Source organism: Paramisgurnus dabryanus, chromosome 3 (genome assembly GCF_030506205.2).
Source record: "Paramisgurnus dabryanus chromosome 3, PD_genome_1.1, whole genome shotgun sequence".
Classification (NCBI taxonomy): Eukaryota; Metazoa; Chordata; class Actinopteri; order Cypriniformes; family Cobitidae; genus Paramisgurnus; species Paramisgurnus dabryanus.
Window position 1 is genome coordinate 15,907,604 of NC_133339.1, and position 22,199 is coordinate 15,929,802.

A 22,199-nucleotide genomic window follows, 5' to 3' on the forward strand; every position below is an offset into this window, starting at 1 on the left:
TTCATTAACATTAAATCTAGCCAAGTGTGAAATTGGCAAGGCTATGATCACATATTTGGGGAAGCAGGTAGGACAGGGTCAAGTTCGTCCAGTGGAAGCTAAAATTTTAGCCATTCGTGAGTTCCCAGTGCCATCAACTAGACGTGAATTGCGGCGTTTTCTCGGGATGGCAGGATATTACAGAAATTTCTGTAAAAATTTCTCTGCGGTAGCTCGTCCTTTGACGGATCTGCTTAGTCCCTCAAAGTCTTTTGGTTGGACTTCAGAAAGTCAACAAGCTTTTGAGAATATTAAGGCATTATTGTGTAGTACGCCGGTGTTATCTGCGCCTGATTTTGCATTGCCGTTTAAGCTCGAAGTTGATGCGAGTGCGTATGGTACGGGGGCAGTGCTTCTTCAAGAGGATGCAGATGGAGTTGACCATCCGATTTGTTATTTTTCTAAGAAATTTAATAAACACCAAGTCAATTACTCGACCATCGAAAAGGAGGCGTTAGCGTTGCTATTGGCACTCCAGAATTTTGAAGTGTATGTTGGCTCTACAGCATGTCCAGTGATTGTCTATACAGATCATAATCCCTTAACCTTCTTGTGCCGAATGTATAATCAGAACCAAAGGTTAATGAGGTGGGCCTTGATTGTCCAAAATTATAACATTGAAATTCGGCATAAGAAAGGTTCTGATAACGTAATAGCTGATGCGCTTTCAAGGGTTTAATGGGAAAATTAATGTAAGTATATAAAAATTAGTTTTTTTTCTCCTTATTGTTTTTTTTCTTTCCTCCCCTTGTGGAAATTGTGACAAACATAATGTTGTATCATGTTTGTTTTTTAAGGGTGGGGATGTTACGTGCTCCTAGGATTCTGTTTTCTTGTTGTCTTTGTTTCTATTCTTTCTGTTAGTATCTCTTAGGGCGGTGCTGCTGGTTGCCTATCATCGTAATGATGTACACCTGGAGGAGCGTCATTACTTAAAGGTCGGACGTAGACCGGAAGCGGGGGGAGAGAGAGAAAGATCTTTGTTTGTTTTCGTTTGTATTGGTTCGCTATTTCTTTGGGTTATGTAGAATTAAAATTATACGTTTTTCATATTGTTTTATTGCCGGCCCGGGAGTAAGGAACAGGAAAGCATGTCACGTGACTTCCATTTATGCAACACCTAGGAAGCACGTTGTTAGTACATCAGGTAAGAAGCGGGTGCTGTTGTTGTATGTTTTGTTTTTATGTCAGTGTAGTTTAGGTAGGGCGTGTTGAGCGCCGTTGATTTTGTTTACTTCTTTTATTTTATTGTTGTAGCAGTTTAGGGGGTGTGGGATTGAAGTTAGAGTACGGGTTTTGTTTCTGTTTATTTCTTTGATTTAGCCCCGCTCTAATTCCTACTCCCTGGGTCTGGTTTTTGTGTCTCTCCCCTTTATGCACGTTGGTGTAATGAATAAATGCATTCATTTACCTATCAGTCCCAGTTTGTCCTCATGTCCTTCTGCACCAGCAACTTAAACATGCTAATAGGATTAAGTGATCCGGGAGTTAAATAGCAGTATTTTATGTTGTGTTCCCTCATGCCCTTAGCCATTTATTTATTTATTTTTAGGGACGTAACAGTAATAAACATTATTTTTTTATTAAATGTTTTTGTTTATTACTAAGAGTAAATGAATATTGATGTTAAATGAAGTCAGTCTGATTTAATCGGATTAAATTGCTTTGTTTAGAGTTTTGTTTCAGAAAAAGAAATTACATTTTTATAGTTGATCAACAGTTTAAATGTCACTGATGATGAATGTTTCCAACATGATCTCACAAAGTTCCGTGGGATAGTCACGGAATTTTGTGCTCATTTTTCCGTGGCATTCTCACGGATCTCCGCATTTTTCCGTGGCCCTGCTACGGACTGTCTTTTTCCGTGGCATTCTCACGGATTGGTTACTCAACTGCTTTTTCCTATTTTCAAACCATTTTCGCTTCGGTTTAGGGTTAGATTTGGTGTTTGCATTTGTATGTCACTTTAACTATTGGTTTATATAATTTTTTCTGATTTATTCTTTTATATTTTCTAAACTTTAAACAATTGTCGCCTGGCGTTGGGGTTAGAGTTGGGTTTGGGTAGGGATGTCATTTCATGTAAATCTAACCCTAAACCGAAGCGAAAATGGTAAGAAAATAGGACAAAACAGTTGAGTAACCAATCCGTGAGAATGCCACGGAAAAAGACAGTCCGTAGCAGGGCCACGGAAAAATGCGGAGATCCGTGAGAATGCCACGGAAAAATGAGCACAAAATTCCGTGACTATGCCACGGAAATTCGTGAGATCAGGTTGAATGTTTCGCACAATAATTAATTTTGTGTTTATGTATTTCTTTGTTTATGTTTGCTTTTTATTAGAATGGAGAGTTCAAATGCAGTATCAGTTCATAAGTTTTTATCTGTTGTAGATGTTTGCTGCTGAAAATGATAAAAAACAAAAACGTAAACGTAATTTATTCAAGCGTTATTATTATTATTCATTATATTGATTCAAACAAGCTCGTACAGGACCAGCATTTTTACACAAACTTATACACACATTTACAAATGATGATTAAATCTGATGTTACAGGACATATATTAATCTGTGTTGTATCTTATAATAAAACAGTAATCCCTAAGAAGATGTAGGTAACAATGAATTTATAAACATAGTTAAGGGCCTAAAACACTATAGCTATAAACTACAGCTTCACAATCTCTACCGCTATATTACTTTTTAACATACAGGTTTCCTAAAATAAACACACAACAAAAATGTAATGATGTATATAAAAAAATAAACTCTTCCAGTAAGCAGTGTAGATCTTCAGAAGTGGATTGTTGCTAAGTAACAAATATTCAATGATGATGTAATACTCATGTCACAGGTGTGAGTTTCTACAGTCAAGTTTTCAAACATAGTTAACACAATTATAATCAAGCAGGAGAACTGCAGATACTAACAAGTTTTTATTGTAGCACTGTTAAATTATCTTTTACTTATAATTACATACATTAAATGTTTACAGTGCGTTTGATAATAATGCAGTGCTCCACATGAATCTCTAACGAAACACCAAAAAGAGCAAAATCCTGAAGTTTAAATACAATCTGAATTCAGTTTGTTGTGATTCAGTCACATATATCTGACTCAGCTGCTTTGTTAGATGTATTTATGTTAACTCTCAATAGCTTCCTGTTTTGTGTATTGTCTCCATTCATCTGGAATCTTTCCTTTCCCCTTAAATGTTTTCTTATAGTATATTTCCAGATCTTTCTGAAATCTGCACACAAACCACTTCCAGTAGGGCAGCTCAGAGAGATCAGGGGTGATGCTCCACTTAGCATAAACTCCTCCTGCTCTTCTGTATTCTCTGTAGGAGACTCTCGCACCATCTGAGGTACACAAATATTGATTACTTGCAACCTCTGTTGTACAAATGCTGGCAGATAGATTTGTAGTTCCACTGTAACTCCACCCATTGATTCCATGCACTCTATGAAAGGGAACGCTGTGATCTCCATCATGGTAGTTTATTGTGTTGGTGCAGATGGCTTTGCAGAATGGACACTGAACCCAACAGCACTGACAGAAATGATCAATCAGAATCTCATCTGGTCTGTTGTTGAGATCCAGTTTTTTATCAAATGTATCTGTGTTGCACTCTCTCCTGATGGTAGTCATTATAGATGAAAGTTCTGTTCTTATCACATCTTCTAAGAGTTTAAAATCATCAACATCATCATGTTTGAGTCCACTGAAGTCCTTTACAGAGAATATCAGAACATCTGAGAGCTTCTGTGTGAAAAACTTCAACCACAAGTTAACATCTCCACACTTCACTTGAACATCTTCAGTAGATTCATGAGCTGCTGTCAGGATCTTCTTCTGCAGGACTTTAATGTTCTGATTCATCTTGGGTTGAACACTGATACTGAACTTATCTCTGATGTCCTGATGGACTTCATCTCTGATGAAACTCTTGAAGTGATCTTTTGGATTATGAATGTAGTTCATGTATTTGTCAAAGTTCTCTTCTTCTGCAAGTCTCTTCAGGATGTGTTTCTCCAGATTTGATCTGTTTGCATTGTAGGGCAGATGGACAAGAGTGTGTTTTTGGAGCTGGGCCATAAAACAATAAAACCACATTCTATGCCTGTTCCCGAGAGAGGGTGTTATCTCTCTCCACAGGGGTCACTGATACTCAGGAACTGACCTGTATTTCCTGCCCCCTCTGAAAGATCTTGTTGCTGGAAATATACTAAACACATGTAACACTGAGTATATCATATGTTGTGATGATGGAAATACTGTTACATCATGTTTGATATCTTTTTAAATGTCATGGTGCGATGGGTAAAAAGAGGTTTAATTTCTTTAAGTCTAAGATAAGAGTATATTGGAGATTTAACTTTAAAATATATTCTTTGTTCTTCTAAGAGGCGTGTCTTTTCTAGGTAATCTTAAGTACAGATGGCTGGCGATCTCATTTGGTGACCTTTAGGGCCACGAGAAACTACACGAGAAACTACACGAGAAACTAAATGAAAATACCAGATTGACCATAACTCCCATTTTACTGGTGTATATAAGGAACATTGGCAAAGGACTCAAGGAAGCTTCTGTATTCAGACTTCCCGCACTGATGTGTGTCGTTTTTTACTTGCCAGGTATGATTTGACTTTGTGATTTTATTTTACTTTGCTACTTTTATTTTAGATGTGAATGTTGACATTTTTGTGTGATGAATTTGGAAACTAAATGATTGATTTAAGTGTAACCTGCTTGGCAAAATAAATTGTTATTATTGATTCATTTTAAATTCTTCAGAAATTGTATTGATTTATTTTAATTCTTTCAGAAATTATTATTTCCAGTAGATTAGAAGGAGTCTGGTATTACCGCAAAATAAGTATGTCAGGATATGATCACACTGGTGTTTTGATGTTGAATGGAGCAGGTAGCACATTCACCAGGACTCTCAGATTTATGTCTATCACCTGGTTTAGCAAGTTGCATGATCGTGACTAAATAACTATTTTTATGATCGGAGCAAGCATGGGGCGGCCAGACATAAAATATTAGTTTACCCGGCAACCTCTGACTAAAATCAGAACTGGCAATTTTGTGTCCGTGAGATATACGCAACGGCCGACGTATATCCTGTGCGATATCGGGTCCCTAATGAACGAATAACTAAGACTATGAGAATTTATAATCAATAATCTAAAACAATATTAATAATGTATTAAGTTTTATTATAAATTTTGGAGTCAGATTGGAAACCTCACAGAGTCAAATATGAACAAAAGACTAAATTTGAATGAATGTTTAATTCTTAAAGGAAGAGATTCAGAACACGAGATCCTTTCTCCCACGGCATTGGAATCCGTCGTTGGACCAGTGGGTGGGTCCTTACAGCATTCAGTGATGGACAGTTTGATCTGATTTCATCTGTTAAATCTCTGGCAATGTTTTCATAGACACTCTGCTCAATGGGTTCCCTCAGTTTCTGACAGATCTCCAAAAATAACAGCTGATGTTGCTCCTCGACAGTATTTCTGGAAAATATTATAGTATTCATCTCTCTTCTTCTTCAGATAGAGAAAAGGATCATTGACTTCTCTGAACATTCTGTGTTGATCAGTGAATGTCTTTTCTGCTCTCTTAAATATAGAAAATACCAAATCTATGAAGAATTCATTCTTGAACACATATTTCTCAGACGACTTCTCATAATCTGTTATTCTTGACTTGATGTTACCTATGAGGTCTTGAATGCAGCTTTTGTTGTATCCCATCTTTGACATATTAAATGACCAAATAATTGTGTTTATCTGATCAGCAATGTCATTGACTAAGATTCTTATTTGAGTTTCAAGAGGTCTGTCACGAATAAAGAAATTAACCAAACGTTCTGTAATTCCAGTGGATTTCTTTATCTGTATATATTCTAAATAATTCTGCACAATGAAAATATTTCTGTTGTTGTTCCAGGTGTCTACAGGGAGACTTTTATAGATGTCACTGAGGATCTCTTTCAAATCTCTCAGTATGTCAATGTCTTCGATTGGTGGAGTATCTCTGGTGATCTTCTTCACACACTCTTCCCAAAACAGATCAAACTCTCTCTTCAATATTTCTTCATTATTTGTTTTGTCTTTAAGTTTTAATGCAAGTTCTTTACTCTTTTCTAAGAGAGTGTTTTCATGTTGTGTCCTCTGAGCATCAATCTTTCTCTTCAGATCTCGCTGCTGAAGAATCACATTTAATTTCTTCTCTGTTTCTCTCACAATGCTCTCCTCAAGGTCTTTGATTTTTATTTCAAATGATGTTTTCCACTGAATCAGTATATCTCTATCTGTGTCTTTCTCAAAGAAATCTGACATTGACTTTTTCACTTCTTCACTTTTCTTGTTCAGTTCTCTCTGAAGATCTCTCTCCTCAATCTCATAAATTGATTCATTTTCTATTTTGTTTTGTATTTTGTTCTCAATTTTCATCATGACACTGCGTAGAGTCCAGGTCCACTTGCTGTATTCTGTCTCCAGTCTCCTGTATGCTGAAATCTCCAAAGAATTTCTGAAGCTAAACACAAATCCTTCATTCAGTAAAGCCTCCCAGAGATCTTTAATTCTCTCACGCAGGTGTGTCAGACTCATACTATCTGATCTTGAGGTTTGTGAAATAATTACTTCCTTTAGTTCTTGAATATTTTCACAGTAGTTTGGGTTTGGTGGTGCCATTGGTGGGCTTCCCTCCCACAGGTGAGCAAAATACTTCACATCATTCTGTACATCAAAGTTAATGACATCACTGAAACATTCAGCATCACAGAATTCCTCTTTAGCAGCAAGTTTTGTCATCTCATCCAGGTTCTCCTCCAGTCGTCTTCTTCCCTCCATGTTTTTCTCTCCAGCTGTGACGTCTGAAACATTCTGATGTACAAACATACAGCTGGGATTCAGTTTGACCTTCTTCATCCTCAGAAAGGCCTGAACAACAATCTGAAGAATATCCTGCATCTCAGCTGGGTTTTCTCCAAAGATGTTGATCAATGTCAGCTGTCCAAGACCAACAACAAATGTGGCCAATTCATTATCATGATATCTTGTGGATCTTCCAGACTGTTCTAGAGCATGAAGACCCTCAGTGTCAACAACCAGAATATAATCAAACTTCATCTGTTGTTTCATCTCCTCTGATACTCTGATCAGCTGCATGAAAGCTCCTCTGGTGCATCGGCCAGCACTGACTGCAAACTGAAGTCCAAACATGGCATTGAGCATGGCAGATTTCCCAGAGCTCTTTATCCCTAAAACTGACAGCACAAAGACTCTCTGGTCACCCAGTTTTTGTACAAGTTCATCTAGAACAGCAGTGATCCAGATCAGAGGAACATGAGCAGCATCTCCATCCATCAGCTCCAGTGGAAATCCACAGATCATCATCTCTGCTGCAAGACTCGGGAGAGAAAAGAAATGAAACCGAAGATCTGTCTTAATCTTCTTCATAGATGAACATGATTCATAGATCTGACCGATCTCTCTCATGATGTGCTCCAAACCAAAGTTTGATGCTTGAAGTTCTTCAAATATTCGCTCAAGTTCAGTTTGTTTACCTTTGAGTTGTTCAGATTTTTCTTTTTCTTTTAGTTTTAAAACTGTTGACCACTTTTCCACATATTTGTAATGTAGAGCAAAAAGATCAGCTGTGGTAAATTCATCCAGGAATATTCTGAGCCATTTGAGGAAAAACATATTATTTGTATTATGTGAGTTAATTTGTGTTATAAACAACTTTATAAACTCACTTATGTGGGATTTGTGTTGCTGTTCTCTAATTTTCTTCATTTCTGTTTGTTTTCTTCTTATTTCTTGTTCTATGTCTTCCCCTTGAGGTAGATGAAGTTCTTTGTTCTTCTGACACCACTGATGCCAGAGTTTCCCCTGATGAGGCAGAAGTGATTCTTTGATTTCTCTCAGACGTTTATTCTCCAGTAAACTCATCATCTGCTGTGCTGCTTCTCTTCCTCTCCTGCAGTCTTCATCATCTTCTTCATCTACTCTGATGTCTGAGTGTTTGGACAAATCTTCAAGTCTGAACATGGAAGCTGATGCTGAAGATGAGACACAATCATTTATAGCTCTTCTGAGTTCTTCTGATACATCTGATATATTTCTGTCTTTCAAACCAATTTTGTATTTTCTTCCCCTCGTCTCAGTGACAGCAGATTCATTTTCAGTAAGCAGACAAATAAGTGGCTTTTTGTCTCTGTACAGGTTTTGAATTTTAATCATGTTTTTGTCATTCTTGTCAAGTTTTGGAAAAAGAACAACATTAACTGAAGACATATCAGTCAGAATCTGCAGTTGTTTCTCATGGACTCCAGCATCACCATGAAGATTACAGAAAGCAACACAGTCAGTAAATTTATCTGTGTTTTTTCCAGATGGGCAGAACCAGGCGATCTCCACCACTCCATCCATCAGTAGTCTGGTTCTGCTGCTGCCTGGACAGTTCCTGTGGAAGAACGTGTTGTGTTTCTCATTGATCAGATTGTTCATCAGCTGAGACTTGGATGAAGACACAGAACCAAACCTGAAGAACGACACCATTGGAGTTTCTGCTTTGTACACCGGCTCTTCTTTACTGATGATGTCATTGTCATAATTTATCATCTTCCAGCTCTTGTTGATTTGTCTGAATGTCCAGAGAGGAAACTCAATCTGTTGTGTGAATGGATGAGGAACAAGAAGAGGAAGAGCAAACTGACACTGTGAGAGTTTAGTGACCATCAGCTGCTTTAGGAAACTATCAGCACAGTGAAACACAGACATCTGAACATCCATCGGGTGAACTGGGTCTGATTTACATATGTAATTAGACAAAGACATTTCTTCAAAAATATCCTCCTCCTCAAGTAAGTCATCGTCTGTTTGTTGTGTGTGATGTTGTTCATTTGTCTCTTTAGTTTTAATGTCTCTTGCTCTGTAGTTCATCATTAGTAGTTTCTGTAGATATATCTTCACCAGCTCTTCTTTATCACAAGACTCATGAGACTCTAATGAATGTTTAGATATCTGAAGAACATCTGAAGCTCTCAGTTTATTCTGATGTTTGTCTGTAAGATGAAGCTTCTGAAACAGATGTTGTATTTGTTCAGTCTTATCTTGTTGTAGATGTTCATCTGGTCTGACTCCTGCTGTTTCAAAGTCCTTTTTTGATAGACAAAACAATAAAACATTATTTATTATAAGTGTCATTTTATCTGATCTTCTGTAGTTTAAATAATCATTTAATAATGAATATTAATTATAAGAGCAGCCATAAATTTATACACTCAATCAACTTATTGTTAATTTCTGTCATGCAGTTATTTCAGTTCATCTGAATCTTCTGTTAATTTTGTTGTAATGTTTGTACATTTTTTGTTTTATTGTTTGATTCTTTATTATTATTCCACAATTCATCTTTCATTAAGAGCCAGTATATATAGGGTAATAATGTTTAAATCTCATTCAGTCTTTATTTAGTTTTATTTTAAGGTTTCTCAGATCTGAAATGTTTCTTTAAAGATGTGACTGTAAGATGATTAAATAATATGAATGCAGTGAAAGTGTTTTTAGTGTTTGTCAGGTGTAAACATGAACATTAAAAACAGAAGACTATAAATAAATGTGTAATGTTTCAAGCAAAAATGTTGTTCTGAATATAGACACGCATTACGCAGAAAAAAGTATGACAGCACTATGCCAGTGTGTTTGTTATGCTAAAGGCGATTCAGTAAATGTGAATATTGGTTCAACTCTACATCATGTGTGTCTGTGACTCTTTAATAAACTAGAACATCACAAAATGCAGAATGAAGATTATTGAGGATAATAAACATCAATGAAACATGAGTCTTTAAATAATCTCACCTGTAGTGAAGTGTGTAGTGACTGAGAGCAGATCTTCTTCATTTCTTCTTTCTCTCTTTCATATTCCTCCATCATCTCTGTTGTTCTTCTATTCAGTTCTTCTTCATTCTCTTCTTTCATGAGTTTCAGTTTATCTTCATATCTCTTTTCTTTTTCTTCTATCATGTTTCTTTCATCCTGTATTCTCTTCTTAAACTCTTCTAGTTGAACATCTTTCTCTCTTTCTATTCTTTCTTTCTCTTTCATGATTTCATTCATTTCATTCTTGAGTCTCTCACACTGTTCAACATAAACCTGTTTCTCTATCTCATCTTCTTCTCTTCTCTGTCTCTCCTCTTGTCTTTGTCTCTCATGTTCCTCTCGTTCTCTTCTCATCTCATCTCTCATCTTTCTCTCTTGCTCCTCTTTCTCTTGTATTTCTCTTTTATATCTCTCTTCTCTCTCTCCAAACTCATCTTCTCTTCTCTTTCTCTCTCTCTCATGATTCTCTATTGTATTCATCAGTTTGTCTGTTTGTATCTCATATTTCATCAGGAGATCTTTATTTTCTTTCTTCACTTCCTCTGCATCATTTTTTAATGTCTCTCGTTCTCTTCTCATCTCATCTCTCATCTCTCTTAAATATTCGTCTTTCTCTTTTAGTTCTGTCTTGTATTCTTCTTCTCTTTTCTTCTTCTCTTTGTCTTGATTCAGTTTTTCTTCCTCTGTGTGTTTTGTTAGTCTCTTTATTTCTCCTTCATGTCTCAGCTGAAGATCTTCTTTCTCTCTTTCTATTTTCTCTTTCTCTTGTCTGATCTTCTCGTTCTCTCTCTGCATTTCCTCTCTTTCTCTTATTTTCTCATTCGTTTCTCGTTTTTGTCTCTCATGTTCTTCTCGTTCTTTTCTCATCTCATCTCTCATCTGTCTCTCTTGCTCTTCTTTCTCTCTCTTTAATTCTTCAATTCTCTCCATCAGTTTCTTCATTTGTTGTTGTTGTTTTTCTCGTTCCATCTCTCTGAATATCTTAGATGAGTAGTAACTTCCTCCGTTTGCTTTCACCATGTCATCTATTTTCTCCAGTAGAAGAGAAACTTGTGTTTGATCTTCAGTCAGATTATTATTGAACACGTGATATCTGTTTCCACACTCTTCTAGCAGATTTCTAATCACAGATCCAGGTTTTCCCAAACACTCTTCAATAGTTTTGTTTCTCAGTTGATCTCCTCTGGTGAAGAGCACCATGGTGAACATTAAAGAGTTTTCACCAAACATCTCTTGAATGATCTTCACTGATGTTGACTCCTCTTGTGTAAATCGTCCCAGTGAAACCAGTAAGAGAAACACATGAGGTCCTGGCAGAATCATTGAGATACAGTTCATCATTTCTCTCTTGATCTCTTCATGACTGGATTCAGTATCAAACAGTCCTGGAGTGTCGATCACAGTGATCAATCTGTTGTTGATTTCAGCTGTTTGTTTCTGACATTCACTGGTCACTGATTCAAAAGATTCTTCAGATATAAACGCTTGTCTGTTTAAGATTGTGTTTCCTGTGGCACTCTTCCCAACTCCAGTTTTACCCAGCAGCACAATCCTCATATCATCTCTCATCTCTGGAAGATCTATCAAAGAAGAACAAGTCTTATAGTTATTTGTAGACCATGTCTGATATCAAATCAGATTAAACTGCATTGTTGTGTGAATATAATAGATTATTATGTGTATATGTCACAGGTCGGAGCGGACCCGAGATAGCTAAAGGGTCACGCCCCTTCCTAGTTTCCACCTCGAGGAGGTTCCCAAAGCCACCCCAATGACCAGACACACAAGGTACGAGTAATATAAAAATAAACTTTATTAAATATTTAAAAAGAAGGGATAGGGGAAGGAAAAAAGGGGGGGGTTTAAAATAAGGGCCTCTTCTGGCCTCCAGGCAAGTTCAACAGGCAGAAGGGGGGGGCGCAGCCATTTGGGGTCTCTTCTATTAGTGGCGCCCTCCGCTGTCCTGGAGGCAGAAATCTGTTGCTCGGGGCAGTGAGCACAGTGGGTATCTTTCAGATACAGGTCTATAATGTTCCTTCTGTGGGCGGGCTTGGGGCTGCAACACAAGATCACACGGCACCTTTAATGATAACTTTCTCTCTTACTTGCAGGTGGATTTGCGGCCATGGATATGACGAGTACTTGTACAGGTAACTTGTTGGGTGCCTTCCTCCTTCAGAGGCCCGCTGAAACACAAAACATATGGCACCTTTAACTTTAACTTTTCTCTCTTACTTGCAGGTAGACTGGTGGCAGCAGCTATGGTAAGTATTTCCACAGGTAACTGGTTGGGTGTCTTCCTCCTTTAGGGCTCAGGCTGTAACACAAATCACACGGCACCTTTAACTTTCACCTTTTCCTCTTACTTGCAGGCAGACTGGAGGCAGCAGCTATGGTAAGTATTTCCAAAGGTAACTGGTTGGGTGTCTTCCTCCTTTAGGGCTCAGGCTGTAACACAAATCACACGGCGCCATTAACTTTCACCTTTTCCTCTTACTTGCAGGCAGACTGGTGGCAGCAGCTATGGTAAGTATTTTCACAGGCGCCTAGTTGGACGTCTTCCTTCCTTAGAGGCTCGCTGGAACACAGATCACATGGCACCTTTAACTCTAACTTTCCTCTCTTACTTGCAGGCGGACTGGTGGCGGCCGCTATGGTGAGTATTTTCACAGGTAACTGGTTGGTCGTCTTCCTCTTTTAGAGGCTCAGGGCTGTAACACAAATCACACGGCACCTTTAACTTCAACGTTCTTCCTCTTACCGGTGGACTGGTAGCAGCGAATAGGGTGAGTATTTTCACAGGTAACTGGTTGGTCGTTTTCCTCTTTTAGAGGCTCAGGGCTGTTACACAATTCACACGGCACCTTTAAATGAGGCTATCTCTCTTTCATAGGCGGGCTGGTGGCAGTAAATGTGGTGAATACTTTTACAGGTAATTACTTAGTTGACTTTCTTCTGTGAAGGCTCAGTGCCGTAACACAAGGTGTGGGTGCAGTGGAAAGATCTACTCACAAACTAACCGTGGGGAGATGGGTTCTTGTGGTTTTGTTTACCTCCCAGTCCTCAGTAACCACTAAAGGGTAAAGTACCGTCACTGACGAGCCGAACGCTTCCCTCTCCTCTCCGTAGGTGTATCTTCAGAGATCTGGACAGGGGCGTACCCTTGAGAAGACTCCGTGAAAACAAATTACTGTACTTCTACACACACTGGGTTTTCCTTTTCATACACATCAGCACTCACATTTCTACTCACACCAGGGTCATGGCATTCAATGGGATCCACCACCAACTTCACCAACTCCACGACAGGGGCTCTCAATGCCACACCCGTCTCTACACCAACCCGCTGCACAGCAGATGTATAATTAGCACTTCGCCCACTGCACGGTTTCTTCTCTTGCGACTGACTCACTGTAGTGGCTCCCGACAACAGATACACAGCACAACACTTCACAGCATCAAGTGTAACACTCAGCAAAGTCAAAACTCACCCACGACACACTTTGTGACAATTAGTAAGGTCAGGCCACGATCTTCCCAGAGCCAGCGATGGACCGGCGGGGTGTTATAATGAAAGCTGGTGTCGAATATAGCTGTAGCAAGGGTTCTCGTTTCCGACAATAATACACAACCGGCTCACCCTCCACTTTGCTCCGTGACGGGGCCGCTATCTTCGTTCACTGGGGGCGCACACGCACATGAAACGACAGGCTCTCAATATATACACATTCCACAGTAAATTCCTTGTACTCACGGTCAGTTGTCACACTCTCTTAGACTGCGGGGCACCCGCACAGTGAAGCTGCATATAATTCCAATCCAATTTCATCCAATGATTTCAAATGAAGCGATACATGTCAACACTTCCACAATGTCAAGAACTTCCAGTATACAACCTCTGATTTTCTTCTCCCTTTTGTACTCCTTCGCTTCCTTACGTCCTCCAATCCTCGATCGCTGAGTTTATTAAACACACCTGCGCATCATTAGCTTGATTTTGGTCGCGGCGTTCTCCCGGAGATTCCGGTGTATCTACTCATGCCGCCGGGCGGAACCCAACTCCGTGCGGAACCAATCTTCTCGACTTTTGGTTCCGCCCCTTGCATTTGTCACCGTGTGACATATATCTGTCATCAGGTTTACAGCTATGATATGATATAGGTGCTGTGGTTATAACAGTCAATCATCATAACATTAGTAAATAAATAAATCGGGAAAAGCAGTTTATCAACAGGAGTCTACAGAAAAGTTTAAGTGTATTTGTTTATAGTTTTGTTAAGTTTTAGCGCAGTCTCGTTGCTAAGAAACGCCGTTTTGTTAAAGGTGCAGTGTGTAAATTTTAGCAGCATCTAGTGGTGAGTTTGCAAAATTGCAACCAACGGCTTAGTCCACTGCTCACCCCTTGTTTTTGAAACACATAGAGAAGCTACGGTAGCCACCGGACAAACATGTCATCGCCAGAGAAAACGTTGTAAAAAAAAATTATGCGTTAAGGGCTTCTGTAGAAAAATGGCGGCACAAAATGGCCACTTCCATGTAAGGGGACCCTCAGTGTATGTATATAAAAAGGTCTTGTTCTAAGGTAATAAACACATAGCGGTTCATTATAAAAGGTCTTTATACACCCATGATAATATAGTTTTGTATATTATTTAGCATTTCTTTCAAGAGCTCCTTCTAAAAATTACACACTGCACCTTTAACCTTTGTCTCACATGCTAAAATCACGCTTGCTCTCGTGCGTTCTCACATTAGTTTCAGTTGTTTGTCGTTGAATATTGTTGGGCGTGTGCTGCTGAATTCAATTACACAAGTTACCAGTTATTTAAACAGTCAGTCCACCACAGCAGTGGTTGCGGCAGCCCAGAGGTCTGCTAATATTTTAGATCTTATCTACACACACTACTGTTCCACTGGTCACACCCAGGTTACCCCACTAAACCCAATAAAACAAATAACTCTCTCTACTAGATAAAAACAACGCCACCGACACTAGACTTTACACTTGCATCTTGCTTAGACATCTTATACCCTCTGACATCTGGACCAGCCCAGGCCACACCATCTGCCCCTTGGCTATCTGAGGTTCTCTATGAGCATTTAGGGCTGCAGAGAGGAAGTGGCGCAGATCAAAAGATCCTGCTGACATCTGTCTCTATCAGTCTTTCTGGCTTCTTTCTCCACAGATGTCCCCTCTGCTAAAACTCACTACTATCACTCAAAAATCAACAGCTCACCTGACTCTTGTGCTCTCTTTAAGACCTTCCCTGCTATTCTCTGTCTGTCCCCCCACCTTCATCTGACTTAACGGCTGACAATTTTGCTTCTTTTTTTTTAAGGCAACAAATAATTTTTAGTTCTTTGCCCCCCGCCACCTCTTGCACATGCTTAAACCCCTGATGCATGCTCACTCCCCTCTTTCTCTATCCTATCTGAAGCGGATGTTTCCATGGTCTTTGCTTGTAACCACCCAACTACCTGCCCGTTATATCCCATACCCATGCATACTCTCTTCTTCCCTTCATTGTAAAGACTCTTGAGCATATGGTTTTTGACCAGCTTTTAACCTTCATCACACAAAATATCCTCCTGGACAGCAATCAGTCTGTTTTCAAGAGCAGTCACTTCACCGAGACTGCACTGCTCTCAGTAATTGAAGCCCTAAGGCAGGCAAGGGTAACATCCAAGTCATTTCAATACCAAGGTACCTCAAGGCTCAGTGCTTGGACCAGTGCTCTTTTTGATATACATGATTCCTGGGTTTTGTTATTTTGAAACATGGCTTTCACACAACACACAACTGCACTTGTCGTTCCACCCTGACAGTTTCTGCTTTCATGCCTGAGTGACATCTCACTCTGGATGAAGGATTATCATCTTCAGCCGAACCTTGCAAAGACGGAACTGCTTGTCATATTGTATGACCCTAAGATTCATCACAACTTTCCATTCAGTTAGGTTATTTGACTATTACACCTTCCAGGACAGCCAGAAACCTGGAAGTGTTCATCAGCTTAGCTTCTCAAGCATGTTGCCAGCACGCCCGCTCTTGTAGATTCATCCTTCACAATATTAGGAAAACACAAGTCCTAGTCCAAGCTCTTGTCCTGTCCAGATTATACTATTGCAATGCGTTACTGACGGACAGTGTTTGGAATAACGCCGTTTAAAAGAACGGCGTTACGTAACGACGTTCATTTTTCAGTAACGGGCTAATCTAATTAATTACTTTTCCCGCCGTTACAACGCCGTTAATGTTACCGGACGTTAAATGCGGTGCGTTACTATGCACTGACTTAACCTGTGTGATCCAAACGTTACGCAACCCTGGGTCACACAGCTAGTGAGGAGGTAGGTTAATAACGAGATAAGCGATTATGATTGGCTAAGGCAGAGTAATGTGTTTCATGGTAGCCAATCAGAGCCAGTGTTGTTATACACATGCCAGCGCACGCGCCTGCGGCGACACACACACACAGGGCGAATTCCAATCGAAAGTGATGATCACTATGCCCTATTCCCTTCGAAGATCAAATCTCTTGATGTATAAACTCTAGATAAAGTTGCGCAATGTTGTCTGATAGTGTGGCTAATTAAAATACACTTGGTGATAAAATACAGCGTCTTTTTCTGTTTATTTGGATTTTACATCCCCTTCGCGAAGTGCCCTTCAAGGGCGCACAAACGGCATTTGGAATTTACCCACACACACGCAACAGCTAAACAGAGATTCGCGGCAGCAGAAGAGATGGCGAGTCAGGAGGAGCAATCCGATGAAAAGTTGGCATATAAGCACTACTTCAAATTCATTGTGGTCAAAGCAAGAACGTGCATGTAATGTGTACATTATGTCCGGGAGCGAAGACTTTGTCGACATCCGTTGTAAGCAACTCTAATTTAATGAATCATATTGTTAAACTGTTTACTTTTTTAATGAAGAAAACGAAATACAGCAGCCTATGTTTTCCAGACTATTTATCTCAGTTTGATTTATTTAATTTGCTACAGTTATTGCAAACACACTTTATATTATTTAACTGTTTACTTTTGAAGAAAATACCTGAAGTACAGAATGTCTACCAGACCAGTTGTCTGACATTGGGAGTTTGATTCATTTAATTAAGAATACGACTACAGAGCAAACACACTTTTTGTTGTTTAAAAGTTAACTTTTTGTGAACAAAACACTTGGAAGTACAGGTTGTTTACTTGACCAGTTGTCTCAGGTTGAGAGAGTTTTATTTAATTTAGTTTGCTGAAGTTAAATGCACTTTATATGGTGTAACTGTTTACTTTTCTTACAAAGATAATACTTGAAGTGTAGGATAAAACTCTTGCTGTCTGTTGACGTGCAATAAATATGGAAAGTTATGTATGAACACCTGTCTGTTCTACTCATTTCAACTCACATGTGAAAACTGCTAAAAAATACAAATTCTTTGACATATAGCTACTTTTTTTTAACCGTAACGCAAATAGTTACTTTCCCTGGTAACGAGTTACTTTTATTATAGAGTAATTCAGTTACTAACTCAGTTACTTTTTGGAACAAGTAGTGAGTAACTATAACTAATTACTTTTTTTAAGTAACGTTCCCAACACTGCTGACGGACTCCCAGCCTGCACAACCAAACCCCTACAGATGATTCAAAATGCAGCCATATGTACCCTCTCAATCACTGCGCTCTGTCACAGAGCAAAGTCTTGTGGTGCATCCCTTCTCTGGTCCTGTTCCACATCTGTGGAATGATCTGCCGTACGCGATACAAACCGCTGACTCTGTAGCTGTCTTTAAGAATCGGCTAAAAATATCTTTCAACACCTCAATTACTAATACAGAGCTTAATATCTTTTTCCATTTTCGCATCTTTATCTGTACATTTTCTGTGAAAAAATACTAACTAACCCATGGCTATGTATACTATGTTAGACTTGATGAGACTAGTGCACTTATGTATTGTTGTTCTTGTATTGCTCTAATTGCTTCGATTGTTTACCTATTTGTAAGTTGCTTTGGACAAAAGCATCTGCTAAATGACTAAATGTAAATGTAAATCCTGTATGTTCACACTCACCTCTTTCATCTGTCTGCTGCTTCACTGTGAAACTCTGTGAATCTTTATATTTATCACAGATCAGATAACAACCATCATTTGATTTGACAATGTCTCTAAAAGTCTCAATAAGACGAGCAGCAGTGCAGTTTTTCTTCAGTCTGTAGTGTCTGTTAAAGGATTTTTTAATGATTTTCTGTATGTTGTCATTGACTTCAGTCTGATGAACACTGTGTGAGTCGTGTGTTGTGAGCACCAGTGTGTGTTCATAAACATTATCAGAGAAATAGTTGAGGATGATCTCCAGATGTTCTTGATCTTTTCTTGAACACTCATCAGGTTTAAAGATGAGAAGGATGAGATGAGGTCCTGGATGAGACAAATCCACACACTCTCTCACTGTCTTTATGATCTGATGATATGAGAGGTTCAGCTGGAGCAGATGAGGACAGTTGATGATCATCATGTCTTTTCCTCTGACTCTCTCAATCTGATGATCATCTGGAGGAGCTTCACTATCAAACGCTGATCTTCCCAACATAAAGTTTCCCACTCGACTGTTTGTTGACACATCTTTACCCAGTAAAATAATTCTCACTGTAATGAAGAATCACACATTTAATATTTACAATCCTCAACATCACACACTGACACAACACAACATTATCTGTAACCTGTTTCATGTAAAGACTTACTGTTAGGAGGATCATATTCTTTGCTGCTTTTTCTCCTGCGAGCAGGATTGTGAACAACAGACACTGCAGAAAACAGAAACATTACACTTATATTAAACTCTGAGATTGATATCAGTGAGAAATATCAACATTATCTGTGTATCTCACCTGTGCTGTCAGTGGTGGACATGATCCTGTTTCTTTATTTTATCTTCAGATGATCTTCTTCGAGCCAGAGAAAAATCTCATCACACCAAACGTTTGTTTTTCTTCTGCTAACATCTTTTGAAGTTTAAGATATTAAAGTTTCATTATATAGCTCAAGAGTATACATTACACTGTGTTAGATTTCCTTAAATTTGTCTGAGCAGTTGTTTGGTGACCCGCCAATGTAATACATAAAGAAACATAAACTGGACAAAGTACACTTAAAAAGTCAAAGTTGGATCAACGCCTAAAATTACTTCAATTAGTAACACCTGCGAATTTTAATATATTTATTGAAAAATGTGAAAATGTTTAAATATTTTAGGTTTTACTAATTGGAGTAATTTTTAAAGTTGATTAAACTTTAACTTTTTACAGCTCATTCATAGGATAACTTTAAGATCTTAACCTGAAGTACTCTCTGTGTGAGCAGACCTTCATATCTGATATACATTCAATACAATGACACCCAATAGAGAACTTATGAGAATGTAACCTGATGATAACCTAAGGGTCTAATCATTTTAATAAACAATAATACAGTAAATTACTTCATATTTAAGTAAGAATAAATAAAGATCTTAGTGCATTATGATTTATTTACAGTAAAGTTTAAGCAAACTTTTATCTCTTAATGCAGAATTTGTTCATTTATTCTCAATGCATTATGTTTATGTTCTGTGTTTGTTACACTTGTAAAGTAAAAATAATCATAACACATCACACAGCTCTTCTTCTGACACTTAACTAAATCTTTAACACAAAGATCTGATCATGAGTCGATTCTGTAAAATGAAAGTGAAACTGTCTGATGTTACTGCAACTCATTCAGACATTAATTACATTTATATCTCTTTGTTTTTTTCTTTTTTCTAATATTTAGACACACACTTATATTACAAATATAACGAGATTTGAAAATACCTGTATGTTAAAGTTTCATCGTGTTGAGGTGATTCTGGCAGTATTTTCTTCATGAAAGCAGGAAGAGATCTGAATGGGGGTGGAGTCTGCGAGTCTGTGTGTGGGCTTAAAGGTATAGTTAACCCAAAAAAAAATATTCTCTCATAATTTTCTCACTCTTTTGTTGTTACAAACCTGTATTAATGTCTTTGATCCAAACTGATCATGAGCCCCATTCACTTCCATAGTAGGTTTAACCTCTTAAGCGTCGTCCTATCCTTTAGAGTGGGGGGGTGAAAAATTGAAGTGCATGTTCAAATGAATATAACTCTGGCATTTTTTGGTCTAGAAGCCTAATCTTTATCTTGTTTTAAAGAAGACAATTCAAGGTGTAAGCAGGTGAAAATATTTAACAGAAAAATTGTTATAGCAGTTTAAATTTATTTTAATAAATAAAAATAATCCAATAAAATATTAATTTTATTAAAAAAATTATAAAAAGGTAAATTTCTCAAAAAAGTAATAATGTAAACATGAAGCCATATGTCTCAAGCAGTTGTGATCCAAATTTCAAGTTAAAATCACAAAAAATGAGGTTTGTATCACAGTTTTAGTGGTTTTACCAACAACGGCCAGTAGGTGTCAACGGTTTGCTGCATACTCTTGTCAGAAATGAATCAATTGCTGTCACTGCATTATTATTACTGCTAAAACATTTTGAAATATGAAAACTACATTCTAAGAGCTTTCCAATGATATATAGTTTGTCAACATTTTTGTAGATTTATACTAGTATATAGTGTTATGAATATAGAAAATTAATATGCATTCCTATGGGGGGGGGGTGGCATGTAACAAAAAACTGTCACTAAATTATTTCTATCATCAGATGACTTTGACATATGAAAACTACATTCTGAGAGCTTTCCATTGATATATAGTTTTAACAATCTTAACAGATTAAGATAATCTTAAGAACAAAATGTGCTAAAAATGTATTTAAAAATGTATTTAGGTACCACGTAAACTTGAACCCATCTTTGTATGAAAATAGAGCTCTTTAAGTACATTATGGAAGTGTACTACTTTTTCACCTAGGAAGTTATTTTCAGTTCCCTTATGCCCTCTATTTGTTTGCTCTCAAAATATCTGTGCACAGCCCTGTAGATAGTAGAGCATAGACATTTTTCCGGCAAGGTTGACACAGATAGATTGCACAATACCAAATAAGAAAAAATAATATTTAATTTGATTCTTAGACTCTAAGCTTGTCGTCCCAGTTCCTGTTTTCCCCATGAGTAACAACATATTTAGGCTTACATTTTGTTTCACAAAATAGTTTGCATTCTCAACAATTCAAGTTTGTACTGCCGGGTTGCTTTTGAAACATTTAATGAAACTCTAATTTGAAATGAAAATATAATTTACTTATTTTTTGCAAAGCTAAAGGACAACATATTTTGGCAGATACATATTAACAAGATTATAATCTATTTAAAAAAACCATCACAGATCACAGGTATATTTAATAAAAACAAGAGTAACACAAAAAATATATCTTGTTCTGTTGTGTTACTTTCATCCCATCTAACAGGGTCAAAAATAACAGTAAGACTTTACATAAGGTTCATTAGTTAACTACATTAGTTAAAATGAACTAATTATTAACTGCACTTATACAGCATTTATTAATATTTGTTAATGTTAATTTCAACAATTACTAATACTTTATTAAAATCTTGTTAATGTTAGTTAAAGGAATAGTCTACTCATTTTCAATATTAAAATATGTTATAACCTTTACTAAGAAGAGTTGATACATCCCTCTATCATCTGTGTGCGTGCACGTAAGCGCTGGGGCGTGCTGCGACACTTCGATAGCATTTAGCTTAGCCCCATTCATTCAATGCTGCCATTTAGAGATAAAGTTAGAAGTGACCAAACACATCAACGTTTTTCCTATTTAAGACGAGTAGTTATACGAGCAAGTTTGGTGGTACAAAACAAACTTGCTCGTATAACTACTCATCTTAAATGTGCTTGACAGATTTTTAGATGATGTTGCTATCATTAGATAATTTACAGTTTCCTAAAGACTATAAGGCTATACATAAAATGATAGAACATTAGGGCCACAGAGGAAAAAAACAGACAGAGAATGAAGTTGTAATATTGTAACTTGTTGTTTTAGAGGAGGACAGTTGTTACAATAACAGTTGTGGGGCATTTCGTGGAATTGTACTTCAGTATGGTTTCAGAAACAAGGAAATACTTAATCAAATTGTTATCAGGACTGTAAAAACAATATGCATCTTTCCACAGAAAGAACCAGCCTCAAATGTATGACTTTCTCCTTTCCTCGGTGTGGCCCTTATACTCTGTCGTATAAAATACACATTTCATATAAAT

The 22,199-nt window shown here is 37.7% G+C and overlaps 1 protein-coding gene and 1 pseudogene across 1 annotated transcript; both read right to left on the reverse strand.

Annotated features, from left to right (window-relative positions):
- Positions 1–2,501: 2,501 nt before the first annotated feature.
- Positions 2,502–4,474, reverse strand: LOC141279811 (interferon-induced very large GTPase 1-like). Its single transcript, XM_073813838.1, has one exon. The coding sequence runs from the start codon at positions 4,155–4,157 to the stop codon at positions 3,186–3,188; it is 972 nt and encodes a 323-aa protein (XP_073669939.1). The 5' UTR covers positions 4,158–4,474; the 3' UTR covers positions 2,502–3,185.
- Positions 4,475–5,220: 746 nt separating this feature from the next.
- Positions 5,221–19,896, reverse strand: LOC135769076 (interferon-induced very large GTPase 1-like; annotated as a pseudogene).
- Between the last annotated feature and the right edge of the window lie 2,303 nt (positions 19,897–22,199).